At 44.5% G+C, this 27,853-nt stretch overlaps 1 protein-coding gene across 4 annotated transcripts; it reads right to left on the bottom strand.

Annotated features, from left to right (window-relative positions):
* ATN1 (atrophin 1) lies at positions 1-27,226 on the bottom strand. Of its 4 annotated transcripts, none has more exons than XM_077258179.1 (10): positions 26,905-27,226; positions 7,535-7,686; positions 7,166-7,303; positions 6,970-7,080; positions 4,923-6,631; positions 4,566-4,758; positions 3,559-4,369; positions 3,331-3,474; positions 1,304-1,484; positions 1-180 (listed from the first exon to the last, which is right to left on the bottom strand). In XM_077258179.1, the coding sequence occupies exons 2-10, from the start codon at positions 7,559-7,561 to the stop codon at positions 147-149; spliced, it is 3,348 nt and encodes a 1,115-aa protein (XP_077114294.1). In that variant the 5' UTR covers positions 7,562-7,686; positions 26,905-27,226; the 3' UTR covers positions 1-146. The 4 variants fall into 4 exon arrangements, with proteins under 4 accessions (XP_077114294.1, XP_077114293.1, XP_077114291.1 ...); XM_077258178.1 differs by having other exon boundaries at positions 7,166-7,306; XM_077258176.1 differs by having other exon boundaries at positions 4,560-4,758; positions 7,166-7,306.
* Positions 27,227-27,853: the final 627 nt, after the last annotated feature.

Here is a 27,853-nt window from a genome sequence, read left to right on the forward strand (position 1 = left end):
TTTTTTTTTCTTTTTCTTTTTTGGTCGCGATAAATATTACTCCCTTTTCGGGCAGCAGAGTCACATGTCTGGAGCTGTGATGTCATCCTGTCTCGTCCAATCGGAAGCTTGCGATGAGCGAGTTGACCTCTGATGTCATAACTTCATTACAGGGTTTTATCAGTTTCTTTCTTCAAGTGACTGTAAAAAGCATGGCACAAGCTTTAAAAACAGTTTCGTTTATTTATTTTTTTTTTAGTTTCTGCACCTACTTTTTGGAAAAATCTGATTAATAAGGCAGACGGAAGGAATGATCTGACGGCGGCGGCTTTTCCTTCTCTGTCGTCACTGTCAGTAATAATTCAGCTATAAAAATCTTCATTATCGGAGTTAGGCTGATTACCATGAAAAAAGAAAGAAAGGACAAGTGCCGGCATCACCACCAAACAGACCTGGGCAGATATCAATGCCCACTGGCTGGCCCATGGTGGTCTGAATATACATTCTTTATACTGGGGAAGCTGGCATTGGAGGAGGGTAAATTGTGACTCCGACCTGCACCAGCCCATCCCTGGCAAGTGCCCATGGCATCTGTCCAAATGTCCATTGGCGACATTCACCGCACATGTAGGGGCACAGTGTATGAGTAAAGAGGGCTCAGGAGGTGAACACCCTCCAAACCGTGTGGGTGCCGGTGAGCCCTAGCTCCGATCACAGCAGTTTAACCTCAAGCTCCACGGTAATTCGTGTCCACGGCATTTAAGAGGTTTGAAATGTTGGGAGGGTGTTCCTTCTGATGACCGTCGACACCAGGGGAGGACTTGGAGTGAAATTCAGCCCTGGCATTTGAACATAGACCCATGTTGTTCCTCCTCTTGATGCTCCATTTCAACTGCACCCTGATGACGCTGATACTGTTCACAGTATAGCAGACAATGCAGCCCACGACTGGACCAGCCCATCTGGCATTTGCCAGAATTGCCAGATGGCCAGTCTGGCCCTGGTCGTGATTCATGGAAGGGGAGGACAGAGGTAATGCAAAAGTGAAGAGGGGCTCAATGGGACTCTACAAAAATCTGGAGCCAGCCCTGCCGGGGGTCCAAATATATTTGGACCACCCCCTTCCAGTATTAATCTGATTTTTGGAAACCTGAGTATAGGTGGATAGCCTCTTTAACAGGCAAAACTTGATGAGGATTTCATCACTTTTATCATTTATTAAGTAGTACAGTGATAACTCCCAATACCCACCTGTCAGACCTATTTCCATGTGATAATATGGAAACGTGTTTTTTTTTTAGGCTCCTGGATCCAAACGACTCACCTGTAATAGTCTTCTTGTCCAGGAAGGGGTACTCCCTGCAGAGGGTGATGGGCCTGCAGCCAGTGCTGCTGCTCCAGGGCCAGGCGCTGAAGCTCTGCAGACTGAGCGTGCATGGCCTGTAACTGGTGAGCGGCTGAGAGCGGGGCGGAAAGAGCCGAAGGGAGGTCTCTGTAAGGAGAGGCTGGTGGGGTTAAAAACAAAAAAAACAAAAAAAAAACAATATAAAGGTCAGAAATAAGATTTTTCTCCTCTTGGTCATATTGGCACATGGGGATATTTGCACTCAAGGGACAATAACCTACTTGAGAGAACATCGCTGGAACAGAGTCAGTCCGGGAGCTGAGTATCTGGGGCATTTTAGCAGATAAGATGGGGTTGCCCAGTAGTCAACCCCTTGAAATGGATCTCTAAGACCTGACTGGGCAGGTGTACTTTCATTTACAAATCCTCATCAGAATGGCTCAAATGTCCAATTATTTAAATAAGCTTTCAGTCCAGCTAGAGAGTGAGAGAGCTCATCAGTCTAACGTATTCAGTCTCCGCCCACCTATTCTGACTGACAGCTACAGCTTGAACTGAACAGTGTGAGATCTCAGCAGCAGCAGGGAGGAGGGACACTGAGGAACTGTCAATCAGGCTAGGTGTGCAGAGATTTAGCCACAGCAGGTATGAGGGACATCGTGGAGCTGTCAACTAGACTAGATGGATGGAGATTCAGTTTCAACAGGGAGGAGGGACACTGAGGAACTGTCAATCAGTCTAGGTGGGCAGAGATTTAGCAGTAGCAAGGAGGAGGGACACTGAGGAGCTGTCAATCAGGCTAGGTGGGCAGAGATTTAGCAGCAGCAAGGAGGAGAGACACTGTGGAGCTATCAATAAGACTAGATGGATGGAGATTCAGTTTGATCAGGGAAGAGGGACACTGTGGAGCTGTCAATCAGGCTAGGTGTGCAGAGATTTAGCAGCAGCAAGGAGGAGGGACACTGTAGAGCTGTCAATCAGGCTAGGTGTGCAGAGATTCAGCAGCTGGGAGGAGGTACACTGAGGAACTGTCAATCAGGCTAGGTGTGCAGAGATTCAGCATCAGCAGGTATGAGGGACACTGTGGAGCTGTCAATCAGGCTAGGTGGATGGAGATTCCGCTTCATCAGGGAGGAGGGACACTGAGGTTTTGCGAATCAAGCAAGATGAGCAGATATTTAGCAGCAGGGAAGAGGAAACCTGAGCAATGTCAATCAGGATAGGTGGGTGGAGATTCAACAGCAGCAGGGAGGAAGGATACTGAGGAGCTGCCAATAAGACAGTGTGGGGGGACATCCAGCTTCAGCAGGGAGAAGGGATACCGAGGAGTTGTCAATCAGATGGTGTGGGGGAAACTCAGCATCAGCAGGGAGGAGGGATACCGAGGAGCTGACAATCAGAAGGTGTGGGAGACACTCAGCTTCAGCAGGGAGGGGGGAAACTGAGAAGTTGTCAATAAAGTGGGTGGATAGAGATTCAGCAACTGCAGGAAAAAACTAAACTGAGGAGCTGTCAATCAGGCAAGGTGGGCAGACTTTCAGTTCCAGATGAGGACAGACTCTGCAGAGATGTCAATCACATAGGTGAGCAGAGAATAAGTTTAAACTTTCAGGTAGGATTATGCAGCCATTTCTTCGTGGATTTTCACAGCAAGTATAGCAGCCTCATCAGGTCTAAGAGATTTATTTAATGATGTATGCAGGATGTAATGTAAGATCTAGTGACCGATAAGCTTTAATATGTAAAATATATTAGTATACTTGTGTGCCCTAAGAACAGACAGCCCATGGGGTCCATTGCAGGGTGTAATCTTATGTGCTCATGTCTGTCATGGACCACGGCTATCGGAGGGCCGGGATTGGCTGTAGAGCAAACATCCCTGCAGTTTAAGGGGGTTTGGAGCTTTGTATTGTATAAGCAGATACAACTATTTTAAAGAAATACTGGGAAATTAGGCAGCTTATTTCGCCCAAGGGAGAACTGGAAATCAAGGCTGTAGCACTTACCAAATATCTGCTGTCGGAGGACATCGCTATCATGCAGAGGGTGAGGAATCAGGGGATTTTGGAGGGCGGCTGCCTGGTACGGGATCCGTGTCAGGTGGGAACCTGACGCGAGTGGATCCATCAGTGGGTGCACGGCGGCAGAAGCTGTGGATGTAAATGGGGAAAGTTTTTGAAAGTCTGGACAATGATTATTATTTCTGAGCAGAAAGCCAGGACCGTTGGACTTACCTGCATGTATGGCGTCCTGCTGGTGTAAGTGTAGGTGTGAGTGGATGTGGGAATGCTGGTGATGATGCGGGGTAACGTTCAACATTTGGAGTCTGGTCAAGGGGTCACCACTTAGTGCAGCCACTCTCTCTGCGTGCTGTCGTTCTGCGGCCAGTCGTTCAGCGTAGGCGAGCTCCCCTCGGGCCCCTCCAGCTGCTCCTGTGCCTCCGGGTCCAGCTCCAGGCCCTGCTCCTGCGGCCCCCAGAACCATCCTCTCCCTCTCCAGGGCATGTGCGTGAGAATGCTGCCCATGGTGGTACTGGAAGGCGTGGTGCAATCCCATTTGGTGAGGGACACCAGCACTAGAGGGAGGTGGTTGAGGAGGGGGTTGGTGATGTGGTGGAGGAGGCAGGGAAAGTGTAGCTGCATGAATAGGATCTAGCTCTCCTGGTTTCATTTCATATCCAGGTTTTAGCCTTTCTCGCAGCTCCCTTTCTGCCCTGGTAGGGTCACTAGCGAACACAGCGGGCAAATTGTATGCAAGGAGCGGATCTCCGAGCGGCAAATAGAATGGGTGGTGAGGAGGGTGGCCATGTTGAGGTGCTCTCCCAGCTGGTGAAAGTACATGAGGGCGAGCGTATTCACTTAAGGTACGAAGAGCAGGCGTGTCAGGTCCTAAATAAGGAGGGACAGCAGCTACGGTTCCGGGGGGCTCAAAGTGAGGTGGACGAGGTGGGGCAGAAGATGGAGAAGGTAAGGCCAAAGAGGGATGGTGATGAGGGGGCTGAGGACACAGCTGAGGACAGTCGTGAGACCGAGACTCCAATTTTTGCTAAAATATAAAAGAAGAAAGAGAAATACAAGATTACCGCATTATATTTGTAGTCTCAATCATGGCACCAGATTTTGGGCAAATTAGAAAACCAGGTAGGTCTCCTGCCATGACTATTGGAGCTCTCTTACTGTGGCTAATGGCTGGGGAATGGTAAACTAAGAAGCAATGTTTTGAGCAATGGACGCACCCTTACCACGTTCCTCTCCAGTTCACGTTCCCGCTCACGCTCTCGGTCACGTTCTTCTCGGGCCCTCTGCTCGCTCTCTCGTCGCGCTCTCTCTATCTGCTCCGTTCGCTTCTTCGAAAGCTTTGACCCTTCCAAGGGCACAAAATACAAATCGGTCCGGCAGCAGGAGTTGTAGCCTCGATCCAGGTGTTTATTAAACCTGTAGAGGCATGAAGCATGATTATCTTATGGATGAAGAGATCAATGTCTCATCCATTAAATGCTTGATTTCGGTTGCATAGTAGTAGGACTTCTAACGGTTCTTACATTTATTTTATAGTCAGATGTAATATTGAAAAAAGGACACACTTGATTTAAGTTTACCTTGCAGATTGGCTGGCGTGACTTGGTGTGTCCACAATCTTGGGTGGAGGTGAAGGGCTGTTGACAGGAGGAACAGGACTATCACCCTCTGCCTCGCACTCCTCAATTGGCTCCTGTTTTATCTGTACTGGAGCCGGTGCTGGTGGAGGAGCTGCAGGTGGAGGAGCCGGTGGGGGTGCAGTCGTAGGAGCAGAAGGTGAAGAGTCTTTAAAGCTCTGGGTGGAGACAGGTGGAGGAGTTGAAACAGGAAGAGTTCCCACCTTATACGGTGGCGGAGGCCCACTTTTATAAGGTGGTGCTGCTGGAGGAGCTCCTTTGTAGCCTTGGAATGGGTAGTTAGCATAAGCCTGAGTGTTTGGAGGATGATGGCAACCAGACGAAGTTGAGTGGTTTTGATAAGGAGTATGTGTTGATTGAGAATTCTGGGGCTCCACTTGGGTGGAGTAACCCAAATTCCCACCTGTAGATGGAGGCTGTGATGAGAGTTGAGACGTATTTGGGGGCACAGGTGATTGTCCACCACCATTTCCAGACCCAGGAGCTGAAATCTGAGTGTTGTTCTGATGGTGTAAACTTGGAGATAAAATTCCACCAGGCAGAACATGAGGGGGGTGATGGCTGGATTGGGGAGCAACCGCTGGTGGTTGGCCACTTTGTGGGGTAGGAGAGCGTCCTCTGTTGGGTAGAATATGAGGATGGTGAGAGTTATTTGAATTATGGTTCGGAGACTGACTCTGTCCAACTGATGACCCTCCATGAGGGTGGGGAACACTGCTTTGGGATGCTGGAGATTGAATTGTGGCCGGTGAAGGCATTGGGTGTGGGGGGTGGTTATTATGAGGGGATTGAGCACGTGTGCTGCTGTGGTGAGGGGCAACGAATCCGCCTCCAGGGTTCTGGCCTCCACCTATTTGTCCATTTTGAGGAGACGGTTGAGGGTAGCGAGGGGCTCCTTCATTCCGTCCATAATTTAGTCCACCTTGGCCCCAAGATGGATGGGGACCTGGCTGAGGTTGTCCATATTTCCCTTGTGTAGGATACTGATGAGGATAACCAGGTGGGTACTGTCCTGGGTAAGGAGGATATCGAAGTGTACAAGAAGACGAAGGTAGAGGTTGACTAGTTTTTTCTCCAACCTGAGGTGGCAGTCCTGGAGATGCATTGAGGGGACGCAAAGCTGGAGGTGGAGGCAGGTTGTGGGAAACATGGGGGTACGATGCTGTGGAAGGAGAACTGGTGGGTAAAGAGGGAGGGAGAGCTGTAGGAGATGCCAACGGCCTTGGAGAACCCAACCCTGCTATTGGGGTGGTGGGTGGAGGCTTGGCTTGAGGAGTCTGTGTAGGCCCAGATTTTACCATCCCAACACTACTGGGATATAATTGTGGAAGATGGAGAGCTGGGTATGGTCTAGCAGCCTGAGGCTCATTCGGCGCAGGTGGCTGAGAAGCCTGAGGTGGTGGTGGCAACACAGGATTTTCAGCAACTGGTGAAGGAGGTGGTGGGGGAGAACCAGGGCCCCTGTACAGAGAAGGAAATGATTTTGGTGAAGGGACAGAAGACGCATCACTTTCACTGTCCCCGCTGTGCAAGCTTGGAGACGTGCTGCGGTTATCCTGGTCAATATCGCGGGGGTCGCTCCCGCCATCTTCATTACCGCTTTGCCCGTCTAAGCTTTCTTCATCGGGAGGCGGACGGGGAACTTCAGGAGACTGTGGAAAAATAGAAATGAAGAATAACATTTACATTTTGAGTATTCAGTAATAAAGGGATTTTCAAGGTTTAGAAAATTGATGAACTATCGTCATGGGTGGGTGGGGGTCCGACTCTCCAAACTGGGTTTAAACATTGTACAACACCTATAATCCAGGAAACATGTCGTGTAAATTTACTCATATAATTATAGATTTCAGTTTTAACCCTATCATCAGGTAACACATCTCTAATAATGAGGTTTAAAGCAGCACCCCAGGAGTAATCAGTGCTCCAACCAGGCTATAGTTATCAGATTTATCGAAAAGTAAAATTAATAAAATGATGAGTTTCTCACCTCCATCTTAGCTTTCTTCTGACTTTTCCCTGCTTCTCCCTCACTCTCGGAGGAGTCTTTTACTCTTTCCCGTTTACTATTCTTAGGGACAGAGTCATCCATGCGTCCCTTCTGTGGGAGAAAGATGGGAAAGTATAAAGAAAGGCGGAGAGACCTGACCGCAGTGATCCAAGATGACTAGAAGGAGATCTTTCACCTTTGCACTTGGTCGGCCCTTTTCGCTCTTGCTGTCGCTACTGGATGTGCTGATTGCACCGGGAGAGGCTCTCCCCCTCGCTCTGCGCTCCTCCCGTGGACCCACGCTCTCCTTTTTCCTTCCGCTCCTCATCGACATCTTCTTGACGACACAGAAAACAGAGGACAAGTCATATTGGTTGGGGTTTCAAGCAAAATAAAAACATTTTGAAAATGGGGGGAGCTTATTTTTTGGGGGGTGGGGGGCAACAGTGAGGACAGGAATAGGAAAAGGAAGGAAAAAAGCCCCTGTAGCACAAAGTATTTCAGAGGGGGAGTGTGATGGAGCCATGTTGCGATTGGCCCCATACCAGTATTATTCAATACTCACCGAGTCTTTATTCTGTCGCGTTTTCATATTGCAGGGTGCACAGGCCCCATCTCCTTGCAGTTAACAGATACCATGAACTGCCCCTCCGACAGTGCCAGGAGGGGGGAGGGTTAAGGGAAGGGGGCAAAAATATCCAGTAAGGGAAATCCTACCTGGAAAATTAAAGAGAAATATAGATGAGCATAAATACAAATGACCATATTTCACAATACAATAGCCATACATTATTAGATACATCTGGAGCCTGATGAGGCTGGTGTACTTGCTGTGAAAAAAATGGCTGTATAATCCTGATGTTAAAATTAGCTAAAATGTGAGAGATCTCATGAATATAATGTATTCAGTCTTCTCCCGCTCAGCTGCAGCTTATACTGAGTAGTGTGAGATTTATCAGCAGCAGCGGGGAGAAGGGGCACTGAGGAGCTGTCAATTAGGCTAGGTGGCAGAGATTGAGTTTAAACTTGAAAAAAAAAAAGGATTATACAGCCTTTTTGACATGTATTTTTTTAAAGTACACTATTAGGGCAAAAATCTATTTAATAATGTATGCAGTCTGTATTCTGAAATGGGTATAGGGTAGTAAGGAAGATCCTGGGTGTAGTGGGAAAGTAAAAGCTATACTGAGGGGGTAATGGGCTGGTTGTATCAGTATGGCACATAGCCAGGAGGTGTAGTAGGAAGGCTATTATGTCAGGAGCTAAGGACGGTGGCTAAAGAGCTGCGCAAAGTGGTCGCAGTGCATTACTGTAAAGGTAGATAGCGTCCCTTTACAGTAATGCACTTGTGAAAGGGTATTGAAAATGCAATAATGCCCTCCCCACAAAAAAAATAAATAAAAATAAATAAAATTTAGGTGAACGTTGACCAAATCCATTGACCATCTAATGAATATGGGGATGTCCTAGGAAAAACAAGGGTTGGGCATGCTGGATTCGAACATGCCCAATCCTTTTTTATTCTTTAGGCACTGAACTCAATAGAAGAAAAGAATTAATGCCCTATACACAAACTGCAACAAATACAGGCCTTGTAGTGTCCATTTTTGCCCGTTTTATTCTTGCTCATCCTTTGAGTATTTTATTCTTAGTTATTGTTTTATAAAATCCACGGTTCCCAAGATACGGCCCTTTTAACTTGCCACTAATTTGTATGATCTTTACCAAGGGGGCGTTGCACACAGAGTAATAATATAGACACGCCCCCAGAGAATCCGGTAAGACACACCCCTTTGGTAAAATTGACACTGAATGTAAATTCTCATATCTCTGGAACCGTATGGTGGATTTTAATAAAACAAAAATTAAATTACATAGGAGATCAGCAGGAGAAATAAATAGAGCAAAAACTGGAGACTTTTGACCTGATGATAAGTTAACTTAAAAAAAAGAAAAATTGTAAAACTTAAAAAAAAAAAAAAAAAAACAAGAGAAAAATAACATGTGAAGGCTCGAGGCTTGGAAGCTGCGCTTTTGGGGCATGTTTATCGTCATAATCCTAATCTGTACCCTTGTGCACCCTTGTCTTTCCCCGGTGGTTTATACTCACCCTGCCTGGTGGACGGTGAGCCATGCAGCCTACCGGTCATGTGAGCTGCAGGCAGAGCCTTACCGGAAGAGAGTCGTCCGCAGGTGGAGAGCTGCTCGGGTTTCACATTTTCCCAGGTTATTGATTGAATGCTCGCGAGGACAAGACAACGGCCTACGGGCGCTGGTGCAGCATCGGCGGATCCTAAATATAACTTTATTTTTTTTTTTTTTACCAGTTGACTGTGACAGTGACAGCGCCTATCTTGTAGGCACAATGTGGGATCCGAACAGTCGTGCGGAGTAAATATGGTGCTTCTTTAATTTAGGGCTTATCTCACTGGATGCCGCTGTACGGTGCCTCGGTGCGGCGCTGTGTGACGGAGTTACTCTCCCCGGGTATAATGCTTCCCCCGTACATGCTGGGGCCGATTCATCATTGCTTTTCTGACTTTTTTTTTTCTGGAGTAAAAAAATATTATTTTTTATTTGCGCCTTATTCAGTATTTACCGTACTTTGTGCCTCTTTTTTTTTTTATAGAATTTTACTTTATTTCCTCTTTCTTTTTTTTTTGCTTTAGTTTGGCACAATATTTTTATGTTTTAGCCTAATCCACAATTTTGGACTCTTCGAAATAGCACAACATTTTCTGCCCATTTTTTACTCCAGTATTCCCGATAGAAGACAGGATCTGTCTATTTTTTTTTTTCGGAATTGACGACTAACGAGCAGCTAACTAACATTCCATTAATATGGCCGTGTGACGGCTTGTTTTTTGCGGGACAAGTTGTACTTTTGAACAACACCATTGATTTTACTGTATAGTGTACAGGAAAAAGGGGAAAAAAGTTTTTTAAAAAAGGGCAATTCCACAATTTTTCTTATTTTTTTTTTACCACATTCACTAAATGCTAAAACTGACCTGCCATTACGATTCTCCAGGCCATTAGGCCATATGCCCACGTTGTGGAATAGGGTGCTGATTTTTCTGCACCTTTTTTGTAAAATCCGCAGGTAAAATGCACTGCATTTATCTGCGGATTTACCGCGGAATTCATGCAGATTTTGGGCGGATTCCACCTGCGGTTTTACACCTGCGGATTCCTATTGTGGAGCAGGTGTAAACTGCTGCGGAATCAGCACAAAGAATTGACATGCTGCGGAAAATACAACGCAGCATTTCTGCGCTGTATTTTCCACACCGTGTGCACTGCGGATTTCGTTTTCCATAGGTTTACATGGTACTGTACACCGCATGGAAAACTGCTGCAAATCCGCAGCGGCCAATCCACTGCAGATCCGCAGCAAAATCCGCAACATGTGCACATAGCCTTACGAGTTCACAGATACCAAACATGTGTAGGTTCTTTTTTCATTTTAAGTGGTGGAAAAAAATCCAAAAAAAGTATTTAAAACATATAAAATAAAAATGGTATGATTTTCCAAGACCCGTAGCGTCTCCATTTTTTGGGAATTGGGTCTAGATAAGGGCTTATGTTTTGCGCGCCAAGCTGATGGTTTATTGTTACCATTTTGGGGTGGATACGATTATTTGATCCCCTCAATTGCATTTTATTGCAATGTTGCGGTGACCAAAAAAGCGTACTTATGGCGTTATTATTTTTTTCCCCGTTACACTGTTTACTGATCAGATAATTTCTTTTTATATTTTTACAGATCGGATGTTTCTAAACTCGGCGATACCAAATATGTGTATTTTGTTAAATTATTGTTTTATTTTGAATGGGGCAAAAGGGGGTGACTTGAACGTTTATATTTTGTAATGTTTTTAAAAAACTTTTTTTTTTACCAACGTACATAGGAGATCAGCAATGACAAGAACGGGGGTCTTCTGCAGATCCCCAGCAGTCATGCCAACCCATCATGTGACAGGGGCGCCGGTGGACATGTGCATGTTAAATGCCACTGTCAGAGATTGACTGGCATTTAACATGTTAACAGCAGAGGGTGGATTGCGACTCCACCCGCGGCTGTTAGGGGCACATGACAGCTGATCAAATCAGCTGTCACGTGCCTGAAAAGATGCGGGCATTGCAGAAACTTAGGTATCCATGATAACGACCACTCATATATTAACAGTTAATGGTTAGTGATTGTAACAGGGGCAAACATAGAAAGCATTGGGCACCATAGCAGAAGTTCTAATTGGGCTCCCACCTCAACAAAAACAACAAAAAAATATTCGGTTGACCTGACTGTACTCCACCTAAACTCCACCCGGCAAAGTATGGTGATTCCAATACAGTATGATCGCCCAACTGTGACCCCACACAGCCCTCCATGCAGTACAGTATAATGGGACTACATTCAATATAATGCCCCCCACACCTCACCACAATGCTAGCCCTATAAGCAGCATAATGACCACACATACAGTATGATGGAGCCCACACAAACCTTCACACTGTGTAATTGCTTGCACACAGTATAATGGCCCCCTCATAGCCCTCCATAAAGTATAAATGCTCCCACATAGCTATCCAAAAATGGCCCCCACATACAATAATAGCTCCCACACACCCATTCATATAGTATAATAGGTCCCATAGTCCTCCATATTGTATACTGCACTCCATAATAATTCACCATTGTATATTACACTCCCAATAGTTCTCCATATAGTATAATACTCTCCCCATAGTACTCCATATAGTATAATGCATCACATAGTCCTCAATATAATATAATGCATTCTCCATAGTCCTCCATATAGTATAATCCACTCACTATAGTCCTCCATATAGTATAATGCTCTCCCCATAGTCCTCCATATAGTATAATGCACTCTGCATAGTACTCCATATAGTATAATGCACAGCCCATAGTCCTCCATAAAGTATAATGCACCCCCATAGTCCTCCATATAGTATAATGCACTCCGCATAGTCCTCCATACAGTATAATGCACCCCCCATAGTCCTCCATATAGTATAATGAACTCCCCATAGTCCTCCATACAGTATAATGCACCCCCATAGTCCTCCATATAGTATAATGAACTCCCCATAGTCCTCCATACAGTATAATGCACCCCCATAGTCCTCCATATAGTATAATGCACTCCGCATAGTACTCCATATAGTATAATGCACTCCCCATAGTCCTCCACACAGTATAATGCACTCCGCATAGTACTCCATACAGTATAATGCACTGCACATGGTTCTCCATACAGTATAATGCGCTTCTCATAGTTCTCCATACAGTATAATGCACTCCGCATAGTACTCCATATAGTATAATGCACTCCCCATAGTCCTCCATACAGTATAATGCACTCCGCCTAGTACTCCATATAGTATAATGCACTCCGCATAGTACTCCATATAGTATAATTGCACTCCCTATAGTCTTCCATAGATCGTGCTGTATAATACACTCCCCATAGTCCTCCATAAACCATAGTCCTTTATATAGTATTATGGCCACCACAATTTACTCATTGATTAAAAAAAAAAAAAATAAAAATGCAATACTCACTTCTCCTCCTTGTTCCCCTGCTGCTCAAGTCTTGGCAACGAGCGTTCTGAAGCACACACACATCTCAGCACAGCAGGCGCCATGTAGTGATGTCACGGCGCCTGCTGACGCTCCCTCTTCCATCATTGTTTTCAATTTTACCGGCATCTAGGTTGCCTATACAGTTGACCTTGCAATGACGGGTGGAAGGGGGCCCGATGCCGGAACCATCACCGGGACCCGCCGGCTCATGGTCCCTATAGCAGCCGCTGGTCTTGCTGCTATTGGCAGTATGCCACTGATCATAACCATGGATATCTAAGCTACTGCAATGCCCTGCACATGGAGTAAGCAAGATAGCGAATCAGAAGAACTATACTACATTTCTAATTGGAGGCATTTGCTAATTATCATTATTATACCTACTACATATTGGGATAGGATCTTGAAGCTGGGAATACCGCTTTACGTTTATTTTATTTGATCTCCTGTTTTTTGCTTTTTTTATGTTTGTGATTGTGGGTGGGGGTTGGGATTTTCCAGATGTTTTCGGCTGATTCATCAATTGCTTTTTTAAAATTGTGGTACTCAAATGTACTCCAGTTCCTCACCAGAGTGTTTTTATGTACTATTAGGAGTTTTCATGCAAATTGTGCAACATTTTAGAAGGACATAAAACTTTTTTTGCTTTAAAAAGGCGTCAAAAAGGTTAAAGACAAAAATGAAGAGCATTTTTGCATTTGCACAGAATTCAAGAACAGCAGAAGAATTTGGTGCAAAAAATGTCAATGAGTACCATAAGAAAAAAAAAAAGTGACTTATAACCCCCACCACCACCACAAATGATGAATCAGACGCTATGTGTCTTGGATTGGATGACTAGTGGTTCACGGTTGTCTTTTCCCCACTCTGCTCCCCTAGATTGACAGGTCTCTCCCTATGTGTGCGTATGGGGCGAGACCTGACAATCATGAAGAGCAGACTAGGAAGAAGATAACGAGGACTAACGTGGGGCTAATTATCCAAGATGCATAGTCCTTGGTCGGCTTTTCAAAGTATGGTGAGATGGCCGTGCACGCTCAGCTCTTTGGAATGGAATGAACCATGCATGTGCGACCACCTTTCCGATCAAAGCAGCACAAGAAGAAGCCCCCTACTTAAGGCATGGGTGGGTACCAGCGGAATGCTGGGCGGCCGACACACATCATCACAGAGATAGTTGTGTCAAATAAACAGTTTTGATGGTAACTTTGGGGCCAAGAAAAATTTAAGACACAAATCTTTTTTTTAGGGTTCAGTCTTATATTTCCAAAAATTTAGCTTAGGTGACTAATCCATCTACAATAACTTCCAAAAGGTCAGAAATTTTGTAGGATTATACAGTGCCTACAAGTAGTATTCAACCCCCTGCAGATTTAGCAGGTTTACACATTTGGAATTAACTTGGCATTGTGACATTTGGACTGTAGATCAGCCTGGAAGTGTGAAATGCACTGCAGCAAAAAAGAATGTTATTTCTTTGTTTATTTATTTTTTTAAATTGTGAAAAGTCTTTTCAGAGGGTCATTTAGTATTTAACCCCTCAACCCACCAGAATTCTGTTTGGTTCCCCTAAAGTATTAAGAAGTAGTTCAGGCACAAAGAACAATGAGCTTCACATGTTTGGATTAATTATCTCTTTTTCCAGCCTTTTCTGACTATTTAAGACCCTCCCCAAACTTGTGAACAGCACTCATACATGGTCAACATGGTAAAGACAAAGGAGCATTCCAAGGCCATCAGAGACAAGATCGTGGAGGGTCACAAGGCTGGCAAGGGGTACAAAACCCTTTCCAAGGAGTTGGGCCTACCTGTCTCCACTGTTGGGAGCATCATCCGGAAGTGGAAGGCTTATGGAACTACTGTTAGCCTTCCATGGCCTGGACAGCCTTTGAAAGTTTCATCCCGTGCCGAGGCCAGGCTTGTCCGAAGAGTCAAGGCTAACCCAAGGACAACAAGGAAGGAGCTCCGGGAAGATCTCATGGCAGTGGGGACATTGGTTTCAGTCAATACCATAAGTAACGTACTCAACCGCAATGGTCTCCGTTCCAGACGAGCCCGTAAGGTACCTTTACTTTCAAAGCGTCATGTCAAGGCTCGTCTACAGTTTGCTCATGATCACTTGGAGGACTCTGAGACTGACTGGTTCAAGGTTCTCTGGTCTGATGAGACCAAGATCGAGATCTTTGGTGCCAACCACACACGTGACGTTTGGAGACTGGATGGCACTGCATACGACCCCAAGAATACCATCCCTACAGTCAAGCATGGTGGTGGCAGCATCATGCTGTGGGGCTGTTTCTCAGCCAAGGGGCCTGGCCATCTGGTCCGCATCCATGGGAAGATGGATAGCACGGCCTACCTGGAGATTTTGGCCAAGAACCTCCGCTCCTCCATCAAGGATCTTAAGATGGATCGTCATTTCATCTTCCAACAAGACAACGACCCAAAGCACACAGCCAAGAAAACCAAGGCCTGGTTCAAGAGGCAAAAAATCAAGGTGTTGCAGTGGCCTAGTCAGTCTCCTGACCTTAACCCAATTGAAAACTTGTGGAAGGAGCTCAAGATTAAAGTCCACATGAGACACCCAAAGAACCTAGATAACTTGGAGAAGATCTGCATGGAGGAGTGGGCCAAGATAACTCCAGAGACCTGTGCCGGCCTGATCAGGTCTTATAAAAGACGATTATTAGCTGTAATTGCCAACAAAGGTTAAAGAATAAATAAATTAAAGAATAATTGACCCACACTTTTATGTTTAAAATTTATAAAAATTTAACTGAGCAACAAAACTTTTTGGTTTGTAAGATTTATGCATCTGTTAATAAATCCTGCTCTTGTTTGAAGTTTGAAGGCTCTAACTTATTTGCATCTTATTAAACCTGCTAAATCTGCAGGGAGTTGAATACTACTTGTAGGCATTGTAGGCAGGTGTATGACTGACCAATTATACCAAATAAGTGATGATGATCATAATTTTCTTATATAGGCTGGAACACATACACTAAATGAAACAGAAAAAAGCTTAAAACTGGGTAAAGGAGTAGACAAAGTTTGCTACAAAGGTGAGGTTGTGGAAGTTTCATGCCACATGTCTTACACCATGGGGAGACTGAGCACAAAAACTAAACAAAGGTAGTTATACTACATCAGCAAGGTTTCGCATAAGCAAAAAATTCAAAGTTGACTGGGGTTTAAAGATGTGCTGTTCAGGCTATTTTGAAGATGCACCAAGAAATGGGCAATGTTGAGGACCGTAGGCGCAATGGTCGGCCAATGAAATACATGTTACTTCCCTTTAAAATCGGAAGATGTCCAGCTGTGCCATCAGCTCAGAACTGGCAGCAACCCAGCTTCAACAATCTACTGTTTGGAGAAGTCTGGCCAGAAGTCATCTTCCTGGAATGGTCGTGGTCAAAAGCCAGACCTTCAACATGCAAAGAAGGTCAAGAGACTCAACTATGCACAAAAACATAGGAATATGGCTGCAGATACAGATGAGCCAAAAATGTGAACTATTCCAGTGTAACAGAAGGCACTTTGTTCACCGAAGGTGCTAAGAGTTGGAGAGCAGCACAATAACAATAATGAGGGTCTGCAAGATCAGTGATGCACGGTGGACGGTCCTGTAGGTGTGTGGCTGCATTTCAGCAAATGGAGATAAGGATTTGGTCAACATACAGGCAGATACTTATCCATCGTGTAATACCATCACGAAGGCTCCAAATATAGTCTACAGCTGGATAACGACCCCAAACATCCAGTCAGTCAGAACGAGGAGTCCTGGAAGTGATGATCTGTCCCCACAGAGCCCTGATCTCACATCATCCAGTCCAGTCTCATACACAGAAGATCTGGGGTCAGTTCTCCAAGATGTTTGGAACAAGAAATTGATGGACCAAGGTCTTTTTTTCAACCTATGCAACTATGTATGGAATCTCCCACCGAGAGCCTTCAAAAACTGCGTAAAAGTGATAAAATCATATGTAGAAAGACTGCCCTAAAAACGCAAAAAAAATCCCTAGTCAATTGGTGCAGAAATGGTGCTGAAAATCCACAATGTGGGCACTCAGTAGTTGGGACTTTTTTCTTATACAGGCACAAAACTTTGAAGCAGTTTTAGGTAGTTCAGCAAAAGTCAAAGGTTATTCCTGCCCTGATCACTTCTGCATTGAGAGGTCAGAGGGATCTGGTACCCGATACCTACCAATGTCTTCCGGAAGGTATCAGTAGATGTGACATCAGCGCCGCTCTCCTCTCGATGCAAAAGTGAGCAGAGCAGGACTAGGCCTTCACCTATGCATCAAGGCCTCGATTTATTACTCTTTTTCTGCCTTTTTTCTGGAGAAACTATTTGAATTTTAAGGATATTTTTTTTTTGCCCCATAATAATTATAACTTTTTGTGCCATTTTTCCATAAGTTTTTCTCAGTCCTTGCCATTTTTTTTTTTTTGGGCGCTTTGCACAGTTTTTGTTTTAGGCTAATTAATCATTTCCAAATTTGTCAACGGCGTTTTTGTGCGAGTTTACTCCAGAGCCCTAGTGGAATAAAAAATTTGTCTACAATTTTTTTAAACCTATTTTACTGTAAAAAGGCACAAAGAGAGAAAAAAATAGTATTTTTTCAATTTGCACCATAATGCGCACCATTTTGGCACATAGTTGACCAGCGAAAAATTGAAAGATGAGACAGAAAAAATGTAATCCATCATTCATAAAAAATATAATATACCTCCATACAGTGTGTAAATATTACTACCATACAGTACCATATTTACTACTGTACAGTACTCACATAATACCGCCAAAGAGTACTTAAATAATACTGCCATTCAGTGCGGAAATAAGACAGCCATGTACTACAATTACTACAATAGCACAATATTCAGCCCACATGTAGGAGTTTCTTGGATGGAATAGTATCTCTTCATGTTGTTAATAATCATTTAATAGTTGTAAAATATCAAAACCAAAAAATCAGTAGACCCCAATACCCTGTGGTTAGATTAAAGGGGTCAGTGATGTCACTTCTACCGACACGTGTGCAGTCGGCAGGTGTCGCGCACCCGTGCTGCAGGTAATAGTTGTCTTCTGCTTAGACCACCCGTCCATAGTGGTTTTCTGACATAAAAAAAGTTGTGAAGTATGACGCACATGGTAGGCGAAGCTTAGTGGACGAGGTGGGATGGCTTTTACACTTTTTTTCTTAATCAAAAAAGGTGTGAACTAAGCACCCAATATTATTTCAATGCACTATTGATTTTGCATATTGACTTGCTGAAGGTTTTTTTTTTTTTTTTTTTTCATTTTATTTCTGCCTTTGGTTTTGTCTGTTTTATGGCCAGAGTGAACACGCTCCTATTTAGCATGCATTCCAACTTACGGTATACTAAAGTTCATTTTTTTCCGTTTATCCTGACAAATGTAATATAATTTTACACCAGGTTCCGCTAATTAGATTTTCTGGTGCATGGACTCCCATACATGTGCTAGATTTATAGGCATGTAGCGCTCAATAATGAAGCCACACCTACTCCAACATACCGTATACATGAAGACCAGCATATAAAATGCGGCCTTCCCTCCATCAGTTATACGCAACTTTGCAGACTACAGCTATCACTTGCATGCGTAAAGCAATCAGCAGCGCAACAAAAAGTCTAGGAATAGCCCTGCCCTTATTCTGCAGCATCGCTGTTACTCTGCAGCACCTGTGCTCCTGTAATTCTGCAGCATTCCAGCTCTGCACCACTACTGCTCCTGTTACTCTGCATCTTGCTACATCTCTACTACTATAACTCTGTTGTATCACTGCTCCCGTTACTCTGCTGTATCCTTGCTCCTGTTGTTCTGCTGTATCCCTGCTCCCATTACTCTGCTGTATCCCTGCTCCCATTACTCTGCTGTTTCCTTGCTCCCGTTTTTCTGCTGTATCCCTGCTTCCGTTACTCTGCTGTATCCCTGCTCCCGTTATTCTGGAGCATCCATGCTCTTGTTATTCTGCAGCATCCCTGTTCCTGTTACTCTGCTGCTTAGCTGCTCCTGTTATTATGCAGCATTCCTGCTCCTGTTACTGCACAGCTTCCCTGCTCCTGTTACTCTGCAGCTTCCCTGCTCCTGTTACTCTGCAGCTTCCCTGCTCATGTTACTCTGCAGCTTCCCTGATCCAGTTACTGTGCAGCTTCCCTGCTCCTGTTATTCTGCAGCTTCCCTGCTCCTGTTATTCTGCAGCTTCCCTGCTCCTGTTACACTGCAGCTTCCCTGCTCCTGTTATTCTGCAGCTTCCCTGCTCCTGTTATTTTGCAGCTTCCCTGCTCCTGTTACTTTGCAGCTTTCCTGCTCCTGTTACTCTGCAGCTTCCCTGCTCATGTTACTCTGCAGCTTCCCTGATCCAGTTACTGTGCAGCTTCCCTGCTCCTGTTATTCTGCAGCTTCCCTGCTCCTGTTATTCTGCAGCTTCCCTGCTCCTGTTACACTGCAGCTTCCCTGCTCCTGTTATTCTGCAGCTTCCCTGCTCCTGTTATTTTGCAGCTTCCCTGCTCCTGTTACTTTGCAGCTTCCCTGCTCCTGTTACACTGCAGCTTCCCTGCTCCTGTTATTCTGCAGCTTCCCTGCTCCTGTTATTTTGCAGCTTCCCTGCTCCTGTTACTTTGCAGCTTTCCTGCTCCTGTTACTCTGCAGCTTCCCTGCTCCTGTTACACTGCAGCTTCCCTGCTCCTGTTACTCTGCAGCTTCCCTGCTCCTGTTACACTGCAGCTTCCCTGCTCCTGTTATTCTGCAGCTTCCCTGCTCCTGTTACTCTACAGCTTCCCTGCTCCTGTTATTCTGCAGCTTCCCTGCTCCTGTTATTTTGCAGCTTCCCTGCTACTGTTACTTTGCAGCTTCCCTGCTCCTGCTATTCTGCAGCTTCCCTGCTCCTATTACTCTGCAGCTTCCCTGCTCCTGTTACTCTGCAACTTCCCTGCTCCTATTACTCTGCAGCTTCCCAGCTCCTGTTACTCTGCAGCTTCCCTGCTCCTGTTACTCTGCAGCTTCCCTGCTCCTGTTACTCTACAGCTTCCCTGCTCCTGTTATTCTGCAGCTTCCCTGCTCCTGTTATTTTGCAGCTTCCCTGCTACTGTTACTTTGCAGCTTCCCTGCTCCTGCTATTCTGCAGCTTCCCTGCTCCTATTATTCTGCAGCTTCCCTGCTCCTGTTACTCTGCAACTTCCCTGCTCCTACTACTCTGCAGCTTCCCAGCTCCTGTTACTCTGCAGCTTCCCTGTTCCTGTTACTCTGCAGCTTCCCTGCTCCTGTTACTCTGCAGCTTCCCTGCTCCTGTTACTCTGCAGCTTCCCTGCTCCTGTTACTCTGCAGCTTCCCTGCTCCTGTTACTCTGCAGCTTCCCTGCTCCTCTTACTCTACAGTATCCCTGCTCCTGTTATTCTGCTGTATCTATTATCCTGATATTCTGCAGCTTCCCTGCTCCTATTACTCTGCAGCTTCCCTGCTTCTGTTACTGCTCAGCTTCCCTGCTCCTGTTAGTCTGCAACATCCCTACTCCTCTTGTGCAGTACAGTGGCTCAGTGGTTAATCCCGAGTTCAAATCTCACCAAGGCCAACATCTGTAAGGAGTTTGTATGTTCTCCCCATATTTCCGTGGGTTTCCTCCGGGTTCTCTGGTTTTCTCCCACAGTCCAACTTAATGATAGGGAATTTAGATTGTGAGCCCAAATGGGGACAGTGATGCCAATGTTTGCAAAAGTGCTGCCGAATATGATGCCACTATATAAGTAAGCATAATAATAATACTCTGCAGTGTCCTGGCTCCTGTTACTGTGCAGAATCCGCTCCACTGTTGTACCATACAGTCTGTTTGCAAAATTTGCTCAACTATATATCTACTAATTTTAGGCAACATCAATAGCTATGAGCAATCTTTCAAAAACTTCAATGTATTGCAATAATAGCAATATCCTGCAGCAGTGTCCACATAACACAAACAGTATCCCCAGAATCACCAGACAGAGCCCATAATACCTTCAGCACGGCATAATAATGTCAAATACCATCTAAAATTATAATACCAATTTTAGCTTAAATTATCTGAATATAGGAAACCTCCATGTCACAGATCTTCCTCACCTCCTGCAATTTGTAGTTCGCCTTTTTACCTGTCTGTAACATCTCTCTAAATGTTCAAAATATTCATCGACCACCAAAAAAATCTATCTGGAGTGAAATAGTAAATGGCAAACATAAAGGAGGGGGATGGAGCTGCAGTTTCCTCTCTCTGTGTCTGTGAGGCTGCATGCTGTGAGAGGGGATGAGGAGCAACAGAAGGGGGGAAACATCTGATTGGATCAGAGCATCCAATGCAGTGAGAAGGGAGGAGGAGCAGAAGAGAGGAGACATCTGATTGGATCAGAGCATCCAATGCAGTGAGAAGGGAGGAGGAGCAGAAGAGGGGAGACATCTACCAGATCCATGGATGTACTTTATAGCATCACAGATGCAGCATATCCACGGTTGGGAAAACAGGGAGAGTATGGGCAAAGCGGGAAGACTTGTTTTACATGACAGAGAATACTTTTCACCTATTCACATATTGGAAGGGGGTGCGAGCCGCGTGGATGGGGAGTGGCCAACTATGGCGTTAATATACAAGGTGTGGGAGAGGGGAAAGAGATTAATTACTGGTTACTCCAAATTTACCCCAATATGGCACAAACATAAATTAGCCGAGTTTGACAAGTTAAAGGGGTTTAAAGGGTGGGAGCCGAAGGGCATACAAACTATGGACAATATACTAGAAAAAGGAATACTTAAAAGCTTCAATAAACTCCAACAAGAATATGGGTTTCCTAATGCTTCCTTCTTTCAATACCTACAACTGTGGCACGCTTTCCGGTCCCAGTTTAGTGTTACTACACCTGAAATTCAAAAAAGTTCCGCACTTGAGTCATTATCATCGGCAAAGTATACGACTATGTTGCAGTCTTGTGCTGATGGCCATACTTGGGAATCAGATGTGGGACAGATCACAGTAGAACAATGGAAAGAGGTATTGGAGCAGGGTTTTTACATTTAAAAAATTACAAAAAGGAAAATGGGCAAATGCAAAAGTTTTGACACCCTTGGAGATTTGTGTAATTAGATAACTTTGAACAAGATTTCAGACCTTAATTAGTCTGTTAGGGTTAAGGCTTGTTCATTATTATCGTTGGGAAAGGCCAGGTGATGCAAATTTCTCAGCTTTACAAAAACCCAGCCTCCTCTAACTTTGTACCAAAAAAAACAGCAGCCATGGGTTCTTGTAAGCAGCTGCCTAGCACTCTGAAAATGAAAATGGTGGAGGCCCACAAAGCAGGAGAAGGCTATAAGAAGAGAGCAAAGTGTTTTCAATTTGTACTTTCCTCTGTTTGAAATGTAATTAAGAAATTGCAGATACCAGGAACAGTGAAGGTCAATATAAGCTCTGGAAGACCAAGCAAAATTTCAATGAGAACGGTTCGTAGGTTTGCTAGAGAGTCAAATCAGAACCCCCGCTTGACTGCAAAAGACCTTCAGGAAGATTTAGCAGAATGTGGAGTTGTGGTACATTGTTCTACTGTTCAGAGACAGCTGCACAAATATGGCCTTCGTATAAGAGTCATCAGAAGAAAACCTCTCCTGCATCCTCATTATAAAATTCATTGTCAGAAGTATGCAAAACATCTAAACAAACCTGATGCATTTTGGAAACAAGTCCTGTGGACCAATGAGGTTAAAATGGAACTCTGTGGCCACAATGATCATAGGTTTGTGTGGAGATAAAAGGGCACAGAATTTCAGGAAAAGAACATCTCGTCAACCAATAAGAATGGAGGTAGCTCAATCGTGCTTTGGGGTTGTGTTGCAGCCAATGACACGGGGAACATTTCATGGGTAGAGGGAAGAATGGATTCAATGAAATTTCAACAAATTCTTGATGAAAACATAACTCCAACTGTTAAAAAGCTGAAGCTGAAAAGAGGAAGAAGATGGCTTCTACAAATGGATAATGATCCCAAACACACTCCAAAATCCACAATAAATTACCTCAAAAGGCGCAAGCTGAAGTTTTTACAATGGCCCTCACAGTCCCTTGATCTGAACATCATTGAAAATCTGTGGCTAAACCTCAAAATAGCACAGAATGGAAGACGACCCAGAAATCTCACAGAACTAGAAGAATGGATGAAAATCCCTCAAACAAGAATTGAAAGACTCTAGTCTGGCTACAAAAAGCATTTACAAACTGTGATACTTTCAAAAGGGGGCGCTACTAGGTACTAACCACACATATTGCACAAACTTTTGCATTGGCCCATTTTCCTTTTTGTTATTTTTAAAATGTAAAAAAATCACAATCCATATATACTGCATAATAGCCTAAAATACAAAGGACGTGTTATCTTTAACTTTACACTGTGTGCAGAATTATTAGGCAAGTTGTATTTTGATCACACAATACTTTTTATACATGTTGTCCTACCCCAAGCTGTTCAGGCTTGAGAGCCAACTACCAATTAAGTAAATCAGGTGATGTGCATCTCTGTAATGAGGAGGGGTGTTGTCTAATGACATCAAAACTCTATATAAGGTGTGCTTAATTATTAGGCAACTTCCTTTCCTTTGGCAAAATGGGTCAGAAGAGAGATTTGACGGGCTCTGAAAAGTCCAGAATTGTGAGATGTCTTGCAGAGGGATGCAGGAGTCTTGAAATTGCCAAACTTTTGAAGCGTGATGATCACCGAACAATCAAGTGTTTCATGGCAAATAGCCAACAGGGTCGTAAGAGGCGTGTTGGGCAAAAAAGGTGCAAAATAACTGCCCATGAATTGAGGAAAATCAAGCGTGAAGCTGCCAAGATGCCATTTGCCACCAGTTTTGCCATATTTCAGAGCTGCAACGTTACTGGAGTAACAAAAAGCACAAGGTGTGCGATACTCAGCGGCATGGCCAAGGTAAGGAAGGCTGAAAAACCACCACCTTTGAACAAGAAACATAAGATAAAACGTCAAGACTGGGCCAAGAAATATCTTAAGACTGACTTTTCAAAGGTTTTATGGACTGATGAAATGAGAGTGACTGTTGTTGGGCCAGATGGATGGGCCAAAGGCTGGATCAGTAAAGGGCAGAGAGCTCCACTCCGACTCAGACGCCAGCAAGGTGGAGGTGGGGGACTGGTATGGGCTGGTATCAACGATGAACTTGTGGGACCTTTTTGGGTTGAGGATGAAGTGAAGCTCAACTCCCAGACCTACTGCCAGTTTCTGGAAGACAACTTCTTCAAGCAGTGGCACAGGAAGAAGTCGGTATCGTTCAAGAAAAACATGATTTTCATGCAGGACAATGCTCCATCACATGCCTCCAACTACTTCACAGCGTGGCTGGCCAGTAAAGGTCTCAAAGAAGAAAAAATAATGACATGGCCCCCTTGTTCACCTGATCTGAACCCCATAGAGAACCTGTGGTCCCTCATAAAATGTGAGATCTACAGGGAGGGAAAACAGTCCACCTCTCGGAACAGTGTCTGGGAGGCTGTGGTGGCTGCTGCACGCGATGTTGGTCATAAACAGATCAAGCAACTGACAGAATCTATGGATGGAGGCTGCTGAGTGTCATCATAAAGAAAGGGGGCTATATTGGTCACTAATTTTGGGGGTTTTGTTTTTGCATGTCAGAAATGTTTATTTCTAATTTTTTTGCAGTAATATTGGTTTACCTGGTGAAAATAAACAAGTGAGATGGGAATATATGTGGTTTTTATTAAGTTGCCTAATAATTCTGCACAGTAATAGTTACTTGCACAAACAGATATCCTCCTAAGATAGCCAAATCTAAAAATAACCCCACTCCAACTTCCAAAAATATTAAGCTTTGATATTTATGAGTCTTTTGGGTTGATTGAGAACATAGTTGTTGATCAATAATAAAAATAATCCTCTAAAATACAACTTGCCTAATAATTCTGCATACAGTGTAGGCCTTTTAGAGATTTAGAGATTTAACTCGCTTAATTGTTCACAATCACAGTAATTTTAACCAGGGGTGCCCATACTCTTACATGCCACTGTATACGTCAATGAAGTAGAGAAGAAAAACAAAATAATGTAGACACAGCCAGTGTGTCTCACCTGTATTTAAGATATATTTTTCTTGCTATTCCTTTGTAATGATTGGCTCTTCTTGATATGTTACCAGCGCTCGGATCCCTCTCCCAGCATGCAGAGAAAAGTAAGAAAAGCTGCAGCTGCATCCCCCTCCTCCCCGTCTTCTATTTACTGTTTTATTCTAGATTTGTAGTTTATTTTTTTGGGGGGGAACTTAAAATGTTTTTGAACCCTTTCAGAATTCCTGCATCAGAAAATGAAACGTACAAGCTGCTGAAAGGTGACACTTTCCCCCACTAAGATATGTGACAACATTTGTACTAGTTACCTATAATACTGATTTGTCAGTCATGTGATTATTTGCAGTTTCAAGAATATGGGGGGCCATTTTTGCATTTTTGCCACTAGGTCGAAGAGCAGTTATCCACATTTGATCAGTGGGCATTGTTGGGACTAGCTTTTGTGCACCCCAACAGTTGACAAAGTAAGGGGGTCCTCTACCCAACTCCTACTAGAATGTTAGACAATGGAAAATGGGGCCCAATATTTCCCAGGGTTGAGTGCCTTGAAGCTTCGATAGCTTCCAATGACTCTCCATCAACAGGTCTACCACAATTTTGGGTTCAGCATGGGCCGGTGCACTTGTTCTCCCACCAGTCACATCTCTAGCACATATTTAGCATTTTGCTGTAACTTGATGCTTAGGACCCCAATGCAAAATTTTCCACAGGGTCCCCAATTATCACAGGTCTTCAATATTATTGGTCTTCTCATTTGGGCTAAAAGGGACCTTTTTGAGCTCCACTAGGCTCCAAGGCCCGGGTGCGACTGCAACCCCCACTTTCACTATAATTACACTGCTGACATGTACACTAGGGTAAAAAGAAATAGTGTTTAGGGAGCAGGCCCCGAATTAGCAATCACCTGAGAAATGTGAACCCCCCACCGATCAAATGAGGGCCCAAAGGTTACGAGGGGCTACTCTTACTACAATGAGGTCATAGTCGATCACAGAGGATTGGGGGTCCCCATTTTTCTATGTACATCCCTAATACATGCAACAGCAGGAACGCAGACTAACCCTTCATTTTTGGAGTGATCAATATACTCCCTAGTAAAGGGTAACAACATACATGAATAAGCCATATGTATTCTATACATAAAGAATCCGAAAAAAAAAAACCAAAAGCCCTAAAATTAAAATACAAAATTATCTATATTAACAGCAATTTTGTGAATGCTTTGGGACAATCAATATGACAAATCTGCCTACACAACTGGAGATCCAGGAGCAGATCTGCCATTCAGGAGTGCAGGAAAGCTGGGTGACCATCTCTGTACTGAATGTGACGGCCGTCATATGGTTCGTCACTCAGCTTTCCCAGAAGGTGATGGACAGCTAAGCAGGAGAGGAAGACGCAAGGACTTGGGTGTAAACTGGGAATTTGCTTTTTAATATATATATATTTATATTAATATAAATATATTTCTCTAGATATTTTTATATTCTGACATGACGTTTCCATAAAGCGTCAGTCCCGACAAACCTTATCTGACCTCCCGTCATATGTGCCACACCAAGAAGCGATATCGATTAACCCTTTCAATCATTTGCATGAGATTCCACATATACGACCATGAAGACAGCGCAGGGGTTACATCGACGATCTAACATTTCATTACGTGATCGTACACGATTCTATCTCTGCCGTAGGAATATATATACATAGAATAGAATGAGAATAACATGGTGGAATAGGTTAGTACGTCTTAAAGAAACAGCAATTAAAACCAAGAACCCTTCAGCAGTATTCTAAAAATGTAGCAGTACCTGCTCCCCTTCGTAGGCCTCTCCTGTGTTCTCGCCATGTAGATTGTAAGCTGTTGAGCCTAGGGGTGCATGCGTTGCCCCTCCGTGTGTACTGCGCACTTGTGTATGTCGGTGCCGGGGGTGTGTACACCGAGGGGATCCCCCGGAGAGGTGTGTGTGTATTTTTGTCTGTCTGTATGTTCAATGTCTTTCCCGTCCACCTACACGATGGATGGCTTCATATGTGTGTCATGTAGCATGTCGCCTGCGTCTGTCCCCTCCGCAGCTTTGGATGGTTACACGGATACGTGCGTGTGTGTGTGTACGTGTGTAAATCTCTTAACAACTCCATCTCAATCCTGGCTGGCGAATCTCTGGAAGGATCCAGAACGGCACCCACCTAACAAAAGGATTGGGGGGCGCAGGAGGCTGTGAATCCTCATGGATCGCCCTCACTCACTCTCGCCTTTAAATTCGCAGCGTCTCAGATCCCTCCGATCGCAGTCATCCAGGGCCGAGTGGGATATCGGAGTGTGAGCCCTCGCGAATCATCGTGCCCAGGGTTTTCTGTGCCTGCGATGCTGGCTGAGGCCGAAAAAGAAAAAGTGGGTGCGCAAGAAACCAGCCACACGGCAGAAAGAATTAAAAAAAAGCTTTTTCTTTTTTTTTTTTGCTTTTCTTTTTTTTTTAATCCGTTGTGCAGTGAAAATCCCACAAAAGACAAAATTTTTTTTTCACCTCCTCCCCCCCTCCTAAACTGCTCCCTCCCTGCCCCCTCCTGCTGGTTGTCACTCCCCCTGCCTGGTTACCTCCCTCCCTCTCTTTCTCTGCGTCTCCCTGTCTGTCTAACCCGCCCTCTCTCTGTTACTCTCTTCCTTGAGATGATGAGATCTCAGAAAACAGCAAGGAGCAAAACCGGAGGAGGGAGGAGGGGGCTGATATAGATGGGGATTGTGGGGCGCAAAGTTGTTGTTTTGGGGGGGCCTTAGATGTCTCATGTCTCCTCCATATAAGAGGGAGGAGAGACAGGCATGTTTTCGTTCTCCCACTAGCTGTCTCTCTATCCCCCTCCTCGCTTTTCTCTCCCCCTGCTCTTCCTGTAATTTCTAACACAAAAGGGGGGGGGATTTATCTGCAGGACGAGAAAGTAACTGTGCTGCTAGGTATTACATGGGATGTACGCGCGCCGCCGTGCAGCGTGAGGCCTCATTCTCAGGTTTTGCTAAAATTGCATTTACATACGACGAACCTTACAAATACTTTTATCAACTGCATTGCTTCAGGCTGTGTGCACACGTTGCGGATTTCCTGCAGATCCGCAAGTGATTTACAGTACAATGTAAATCAAT

This window comes from Ranitomeya variabilis, chromosome 4, assembly GCF_051348905.1.
Source record: "Ranitomeya variabilis isolate aRanVar5 chromosome 4, aRanVar5.hap1, whole genome shotgun sequence".
In the NCBI taxonomy this organism is placed as follows: Eukaryota; Metazoa; Chordata; class Amphibia; order Anura; family Dendrobatidae; genus Ranitomeya; species Ranitomeya variabilis.

What these genes read in the sequence shown, in the direction of transcription:
- ATN1 (XM_077258176.1), bottom strand. Translation starts at nt 7,561, where the DNA reads ATGAAAACGCGACAGAATAAAGACTCG. An exon ending in AGAAGAAAGCTAAGATGGAG is followed by an intron (nt 6,632 to 6,969) that starts GTGAGAAACTCA and finishes ATTTTTCCACAG; the next exon opens with TCTCCTGAAGTTCCCCGTCC. An exon ending in TGGAGAGGAACGTGGTAAGG is followed by an intron (nt 4,370 to 4,559) that starts GTGCGTCCATTG and finishes TTTATATTTTAG; the next exon opens with CAAAAATTGGAGTCTCGGTC.